The 8,673-nt window shown below is 42.0% G+C and overlaps 1 protein-coding gene across 1 annotated transcript in view; it reads left to right on the forward strand.

Moving 5' to 3' along the window:
• SLC5A12 (solute carrier family 5 member 12) overlaps positions 1-7,676 on the forward strand; it is a 31,533-nt gene extending 23,857 nt beyond the window's left edge. Inside the window, exons 11-15 of the mRNA XM_050955989.1 lie at positions 42-128; positions 1,640-1,815; positions 3,001-3,104; positions 4,618-4,745; positions 7,408-7,676. Coding sequence (XP_050811946.1) covers positions 42-128; positions 1,640-1,815; positions 3,001-3,104; positions 4,618-4,745; positions 7,408-7,572 — 660 coding nt within the window. The 3' untranslated portion in view covers positions 7,573-7,676. The remainder of the gene's footprint in view (positions 1-41; positions 129-1,639; positions 1,816-3,000; positions 3,105-4,617; positions 4,746-7,407) is intronic.
• The last annotated feature ends 997 nt before the right edge of the window (positions 7,677-8,673 follow it).

The raw sequence follows: 8,673 nt of genomic DNA on the forward strand, positions 1-8,673 counted from the left end.
GATTAGCCCTGAAAAATTTCTCCTGTGCATTGTTTCAACAGGCTTCACTCAGCATTCACGGCATGTGTGGGGGGCCCATGCTAGGATTATTTACATTGGGAATTGTGTTTCCTTGTGCTAATTGGAAGGTAAGAGGAGCCCATCATTGTCTCAGTGAGTTTAAACTTGCTGGTCCTTCATTTATATGATCCTCCTTTTATTATTATTACTATAATAATTATTATTACTGTAGCACCTAGGAGCCCTAGTCAAGGACCAGGACACAATTGTGCAAGATACTGTACAAACACAGAACAAAATGACAGCCCCAGCCCCACCAATTCTGTGCCCTACTTAGAGGCCTCTTACTAGAGATTAGTCCAAACCTACCCCCCATTTATCAATGCTCCTTCATTTTGGATCTTGTTCAGAAAACTATTGACAAAATTTAGACCCTGCCCCGTCCCTACACTATGAAGGTCATGGGGCTTCAGGCTATGAAGTAGCCTTTGTATAGCTACTCTTGGTTCACAAGCTGTAATAACAGCTGCTGACTTATAGCACTTACTATGTGGGGGTTCTAATGCTACTTCGGATTTGGGTACATGTGAATCCAGTGGCTCCTCCTCGGCTTAACCCACATCACCCTCGTGAGAATAGGTTGGCATGGGGACTCCAGTGGCCTTGTGTGATCCATCTATGCTGGGTGGATTCTACCATTACAGAATATTCAGTTCAGTTAATGGTACATCATTTATAGAACTGAGTTGCCATAGTCATAGATGTGGGATGACTGTGCATGTATGAAAGGGCCATATAACTCTAATCCATCAAGAAGAAAGTGTAACTATAACCTCTACAGTCAAATCTACTTAACTTAGATTTTGGCTGAATAAAACCCTGCTACATCAGCCACCATTACAAACTCCTCATTTGTCAATAATCACCACTCACTGAGAATAGTTCCCTACATTTAGAATAGGCGATAACGCTGGTAGCTCAGATATCACTTTGTGGCAAATGTTGACTGTCTAATGGCAACCACCCTCTATTTGAATAAAATCGCCCAACAAAATAGAGCAGTAAATGGGCAAAAATAGTGTAATTCCCTCTAGCTATATTTATAATTCAGCTAACATCTATTCAGTAAAGGCAGTGAAGAATAGACAGTATGCTGCAGGAAGGTATTTAGGCCATAGTAAAATGTTCACTTTAAAAGTGTAATCACTCTGAAGGAGCTTCACATGGGAATATTAGTTTTTATAGGGAGCAAACATGGTCATTTTCGAGTAAATTTTCAGTAGTGGGTTTAAAAGCTAGTTTTATCCATTCAGTGTGCAGCATGTAGGAAAACAGGCTTTTCATTTGAATTCTTCCCATGTGTTTCATTGTCACAGCTGATAATAGAGAAGGTCAGCATTTTTCAGATTTCAAACTTATGACAACATTTCAAGTTTCAATTAAAAAGTAGGAGAATTTTTTTTTTTTACTAACAATGCCCCAGCTCTATTTTTGACCCACTCTACCAAATAAGGCCTGATTCTGCACCCTTGATGAGAATGGGAGTTTTCGAGTGCAGGACCAAGCCATTATCACCTGATTTCATGTGTACAGTGACGTATTTCAGTTGTCTCTAATAATATATCTTGCTTTAATTAAGGGTGCCGTAGGAGGCCTATTGACTGGGATCACCTTAGCATTTTGGGTTGCTATTGGAGCTTTTGTTTACCCAGCACAACCTTCAAAGGCCCGCCCTCTGCACTTATCAACAGCCAAATGCATTCTAGCTAATAACACAGAGATAACTACGTTGGCTCCTACTCTTCCTCCAATCAGGTATTCTCCATTGATTTTTGTGTGGTTTTGTCACAATGTGAGGTACTTACTGCATGGCATCAGGTCTGGGCTTCAGCTGTGCTGCCCAAACTGTGCTCCATGAAACTTCAGGGGTCTGAGGGCATGCTGATGATCTCCAAACAGCTCATTGGGCACATGATGCAAGTTCTCCTCCAGGTGCTCCATAACGAGAAAAACAACTGAAAATACACTAAATACAACCCTAATGTTACCTTTCTTTGTAAACAATTAGGAACATGGGACAGATAGGGACCTCCTGGGTCAGGGAGTCAAGGCCCCTGCTGCTGCAGGCAACCCCATTTTATAATCAGATTGCTGCAGGGATGTTGCTGGATTATGAATTTGTAAGTGTCGGGGAGGGTGTCCATAAGATGATCTATGATGTGGTCCATCTTGTGAAAAGTTTTTTAGTATCTTGAGTTACCATGTTGTACCTTGCTTGGGGTCCTTTTGAACGCCCAGTGATGTCAATGTGAAAACTATCCATTGCCTTCAGTGGAAGTTTTAAAGAGGAACACTTTCAAGATACACACAGCTCAATAGCTAGTGTTAATAAAAGGCCAAATCAGGTACTGCTAAGAGACTAACTGAGCAGGCACAAGTTAATTCCATCTTAGCATGATTCCAGAAACATGTTAGGGTACATCTGTAATATAGAAGAGGTGTGAAGGGAAGTTATAAATAAAGTATAAGTGACTGGTTAAAAGACTAAAAGGTCTGAAACTGTGGATCTAGCATTAATTAACTGCACCCAACAAAAGGCCTGGGCCTTAAATTATCTGCATTTATAAATATCTGCATTTATAAATTACTTGGAAAGGAGAAAGTGACAAGCATAAAGCCACTTGACCATACCAATTTTTGTGACACACAGAATTCTAGCAGGGACCATTAGCCAGAAGCAAACTATTTTTAAAAATGCTAGTACTATCTGGACCCAATGCAGCTCTATGCATACTTCACTAATGCAACCAACTGGACATGTGTTCTATTCTTGATATTGTGTGTATGCAGTTATGTATGTATAGGGCTGTCTATTACTTCTGTTATTTTGAAATGATTCTTCATCTGAGACAATATAGTTTTATCCTTCATAGAAAGACATTTATAAGTCACTGGCAATTATTGCTAACTTATTCTTCCTCTCTTCTTGTGCTGCCACAGGCCTCAACTGGCAGATACTTGGTATTCCTTGTCCTACCTTTACTATAGCACTGTGGGCTGTTTAGGGTGCATTATTGCAGGCCTTCTGATAAGCTTTTTAACAGGTTGGTTACTTATTAAAGTTTTTTTGCATTAAGATTTGACTAGAATCAATTGTTTTAGAATTCTGCAGATACATACAAGGGTGCAAACTTGAAACCCCAGGCACTTATTGGAAAGCAGTAGAGATAAAACTGGACCACTTGAGTCTAACTCGGGGTGGGCAAACTTTTTGGCCCGAGGGCCACATCTGGGTGGGGAAATTGCATGCAGGGCCATGAATGTAGAGGTGGGGCAGGGGGAAGAGGTGTAGGAGGGAGTGCAGTGTGTGGGAGCGGGTGTGGTGTGCGGGAAGGGGCTCAGGGCAGGGGCGCAGGAGGGGTATTGCAGGGGGCTCAGGGCAGAGGATTGGGGTACGGGGTGAAGGAGGTGTTCAGGGTGCAGGCTCTGGCCCGGCGATGCTTACCTTGAGCAGCTCCAGGGTGGTAGCAGTGCACACTGGGGCTAGGGTTGGCTCCCTTCTGGCCCTGTGCCACTCCCAGAAACGACCGTCACCAGGTCCCTGCGGCCCCTGGGGAAGACAGGTCAGAGGGCTCTGTGCGCTGCCCTCACCTTTGAGTACCTCCACCGAAGCTCCTATTGGCCTCAGTTCCCCATTCCTGGCTCATGGGAGCTGCGGGGGGCAGTGCCTGCAGACAAGGGCAGCGCACGGAGCCCTCTGCCCCGCCTCCCCCAGGGGCCGCAGGGATGTAGTGCTGGCCACTTCTGGGTGCGGCATGGGGCTGGCAATCCTGAGAACTGGATCCAAAGCCCTGATGGGCCGGATCCGAACAGCGGGCCGTAGTTTGCCCACCTCTGGTCCCACTGGTTTGTCGATTCCCATTCATTGATGTTTCCCAAGGAAATTCTGAGTACGTTAACTATGAATTGATCTGGAGGGTTGAAAAACAGCTATAGCAGACAGACTTACTGCCCTAAAGGGAGTCTAAAACTGTTGTAACTATGGAACCTCTGCAGCTGGAGGAATTTAAAGCAGTACATAGCCTGCTCTAAGTGACACTGCAGAACAGTTCAGCCTCCAGTGGCCCTAAGATCTGGGGACAGAAAAGTGGTTTAACTGCACCTTACGTCACCCTCTCAGCTGCTCTGACATGAACATGGCCCAGCTGAGCATTCAGCTCATTATCTTCCTGTTTTTGTTAGAGAGATCAAATTAGTTTTAATTTTAAAATGAAACAAACAAATAAGTCAAAATGAAGCAAACAGGCATATGCATTTAATCGCTTCCTAGATATTTACATAATTAATAAACAGAGATGCTCATCTGACACCCTCTCCCCAATGCAGCCTTAGATGAGATCAATACAAAACCCCTAAGTGGATATTTATCTCAGCTAGATGGATTAATTGCTTGAGACCACGATAGCTGAGATTCATCTGGGCAAAGATGACACTTGAGCCCCCACACGGACCATGGATTAACTTACCTGTCTTAGCTTCGTCTGTTGTCTTGCGTCTCCTTTCTCTGCTTAGATGTCCATGGAGCATACCATTAACAGATATTTGTATTCTTTCCAGGCCCTGATCAAGGAAAAGCTGTGAAACCAGTGTTAATACGTCCTGTCTGCAACTTGTTTTGTTTTTGGTCTAAAAAATACAAAACTTTATGCTGGTGTGGCGTGCAGCATGACAGCACAACAATTCCTGTAAGTCTATTTCATAACAGAACAGCACACTACAGTATTAGGCTGTGCCTGCTGTGCAAAGTATTTGATAAACAGATCAGATTTAGACTTCAGATTCAAAATTCCTGTTACATACAGCAGAAAAGGCTGCATACAGTTAAGTGGAAATGAGACCAGAATTGAAAAAAATCAGCCTTATTCTGCTCATTATTTAGCCCCCAATCATGTTACAACATGTCACTATTTACCAGGTGCAGAAGGATCACAGAATCTAGAGGAAGAAGCCCTGTTTGTTATGTGACATCAATGCTCCTTGTAATGCATGGTATAATCCCCTTACACATCAACAGGGAGCATATCAGATATTATATCATTATTATATTTAATCTTAGCCAAGAGGCCAAGAAGGGAGGTCAAGCAAGGCAATATTTAATATTTTAAAGAAACAAAAATACAGAAGAAATGGACAGGTACCAATTTTCCTAGGATGTCTTAAAAACATATCTAAAGATTAGAATTAGGGTAATATTTTCAAAGTATTTAAGTGATTTAAGAGCTTAAATTCAATTTTCAAATGCAACTCAGGCATGTAGGAGCTCAAGTCCCATTGATTTTCGTTGAAACATAGGCACTTAAGGCCAGATTTTGAAAGGCATTTAGGTGCCTAAATGTGCATACAGGTCTCTAGTGGAATTTTCAAAAGCACCTGTGTGTCTGAAGCCAGATTTTTAGAAATATTAGATACCTAACTCCCTTTGATTTCAATGGAAATTAGGCACATTTTGAAAATCCCACTAGGTGCCTCTCTGTATCTTTAGGTGCCTAAATTCCTTTGAAAATCTAATCTTAATTGCCTAAAACAAATTGCCTTTTGAAAATGAGCACTTCTGAAAATTTTATTCTTATTCCTTTTGCCCAGTGGAATGTGCATGTATTTCAGAAATGAAAGTACTGTAGTTTTGTGAAGAACATGTGCTGGGAAGCTGCAAGAGTACTTATGTGGTTTTGAATTCTGCGGATGCAATCAGAACTGAATTGGGGTTCAGGATCAGGGAAATGAGAATTAGGCACCCTGGACTCTCTTTAAGATGATGTATAATTTTTTTGCTCATATTGCATTTTTGCAAACATATCAAGAATTACAGCAGAAACATGACAATTAGGATAAGAGCAAAAGAAATGATCTGTCCTCTTATAGCACAAGAAAACCTGATCACCTAGTTTCTATGATCTGCTCATTTGTGTCAGTCTTATGTGGAAGTTGAGAAAGCATCATTCTAAGGACACAATACTTCTCCCATTGAAGTTAACATCACTTTTGCCACTGAATTCAGTGGGGTCAGGTTCAAGCTTTAGATACTTATTTAGATACTAAATATTAACAAGCCGAGGACACAATGGCAGAAAAGATGTAAAGTCAATTCCCTGCTTTTGTCTCTGTTCTGAAAAGTGACTGTAAAAGCCACATGGTCTATTGGATTCTGTCATATATGTGTTTGAAAAGGTCCATATTATGCCTGGCCTATATAGAGCTTTGCTGAGCTGTGAGGAAGAATAAGGCTCCCACACACTCCTAAAATCTTGGGTCAGAATGCAGATTAGGTGGTGGCAATGGGGACCAAAGACTGCACAGCTGTTACTCCTTCCCCTTCTCAGAGCAGGTGGGTAGGAAGGAGGAAAGAGAGGTGGAACCTTGGTTCCACCCTCCTAATGGACTGGCCAGTGAAGCTGAGCCTCCAGGAGAAGGAGAGTAGAGGCGATGCCCAGTAAATATCTGTGACAGATTATTCACCCCTTCCCCCAGGTACCAGTGGGAAGGATTTGAGATGATCTCAGTCATGATTCCAGCCTGATGCTCCTCCTAGCATAGTGAGGCCCTGTACTTTGGGAGGCACAGTGGCCTAGTGGACAGAGCACTGATCTGGGGCTCAGGAGACTTGGTTCTGCCACTGGCCTGCTGGGTGACCTTGGACAAGTGACTTCCCCAGTCAGTGCCTCAATTTCCCCATAAGGATAATGAATATATAAGCAATTATTACTACTACTTAGGGCACTGAGCAAGCCCTATATAAATATTTTTTCCTCTAACTGCCAGCACAACCTGAGCTCTGAGAGATGAGATGGCTCTTCCTTCTTTTGCATCACTAAGTGTCCTAAAGACTCTTTAGGACACTCTCTTGGCCCATGTATATCACACCCATGGATTATTTTCAGATTATGCCTCAGTATCCCTTTCTCTTCAGTGGGTTTGCACAGGTGCAACTCTTTGGCCCTGTAACACGCAAAAAAAGAATATCTTCTGGGGTTTTCAGAGGAGCCTCAGGAAGTTTTGGGTGCCTGAATTTTATTGAAATCCAGTGAGATCTGGGCATCTAACTCCCATAAACTCATTTGAAAATCCCAGCCAGAATCTAGCTCATTCCCTTGTAGCTGTGTTTGCTGAGAAGGGTTAAAAGGAGGGAAAAGATTCAAAGCCTTTTTTGTGTCACTCTGAACACACTCAAGGAACAGCTCTGGGATGGATAAGAGTCACCCTACAGAGTAGAATCATACTTTAAACTCTTCCTACAGGGATGAGATACATAAATCCAACTATGATTTACTAGGGTTGGTTTTATTAATGTTTGAAATTTGGAAAATCACACATTCTTCAAACTACTGTATTTTTATTCCTATTTCTCAGGAGGACTCTGAAAACAATATGTGTAAAGATGGTGCAAAGAAGGCAGGGACAGATGAGCCCCTCCAGAATGGATTCAACAAAGAAACCCAGACTCATTTACCTGGTTATAATCATCATGAAAAATCCTACACCAATACAAGCATAGAGACAGAATCCTACTTCTAGTGGCTGTGGGGGGAAAAACCTAAAATCTCATGGAAATCAAACTGCATTGCTCCAGCTTTAGAGAACAAGGACTGTACCTAGCCTGTCAGTTGTATTTTACTAAGTCCTGGATGACCAGAGCAGCATATGGTTGTAACTGAAAAGAGAGAGGTAAAAGCCAGATTCAGTTTTAGTTATGAAATACATATTAAAACCAGGGAATCCATTCTTTAAAGACACTGTGATGCTGGGAATTCTGGTGTATCAGGAGAGATGAAAAAACTAAAGCTTATTATGAAAATTTCTATTACATATTTAGCAAAAGATGTGCATTAATGTTGGTGCTGTGGCCAAATTCCAATCTGAGCAAGTATAGTCCATCTATCAACAATTTATTTTGGAAAATCCAACCATCCAGAGGCATTCCTTCCTTCTTGTCCCAAACTAGGATGTAGCGCTGCTGTTCACCTCACTTATGGATGAGGTAATTTCTGTATCTGTATCTGCTATTTCCCCTCCTTGTGCAGTTAGACACAGAACATCTTTCCTGGTTGGAAAATCCCTTCCACATTCAAATCTCCCCTGTAAATCTGCTTCTACCAGAACACATACTGGCCTTGAGCTGGCCAACAACCTGGGTTGTTTGATTGTAGAACAAACCATTTAAAAATGAACTTTTATTTAAAAATGTATGTTATTAAGCCATAGCCAATCACAACCATTTTACTTGTAGATCAGGCTTCTTTCCCATACTCTCTCTCTGGTCATTTTCACTTTGTAAGGAGCTCTGAAGTGGATTGGCCTGTGAAGTTGGTGGTGAGCAAGGCTGAGGAAAATATGATGAACATTTCTGCCCTCAGATATATGCCTTTTCTGAACTCTAATGACAGCAGTGTTCATCAGAATGCATTGACATATGTAACAATAAAACACTGGATATTTGGCACAGAGGCCACTGCTCCTTTCCTGAATGAGCTCCCACATTAGCAGAGCCATCATTCTCCCCTCCCTGCTCCCCACTTCTCTGCAAGCTGGCTCCATGCTGTCTAATAGCACATTGGTCCAGTTGGAAGGATAAGTTCTGAGGATTTAGTCCAGTTTGTCATAGAATGGACATGTTTT

Source organism: Gopherus flavomarginatus, chromosome 5 (assembly GCF_025201925.1).
Source record: "Gopherus flavomarginatus isolate rGopFla2 chromosome 5, rGopFla2.mat.asm, whole genome shotgun sequence".
NCBI lineage: Eukaryota > Metazoa > Chordata > Testudines > Testudinidae > Gopherus > Gopherus flavomarginatus.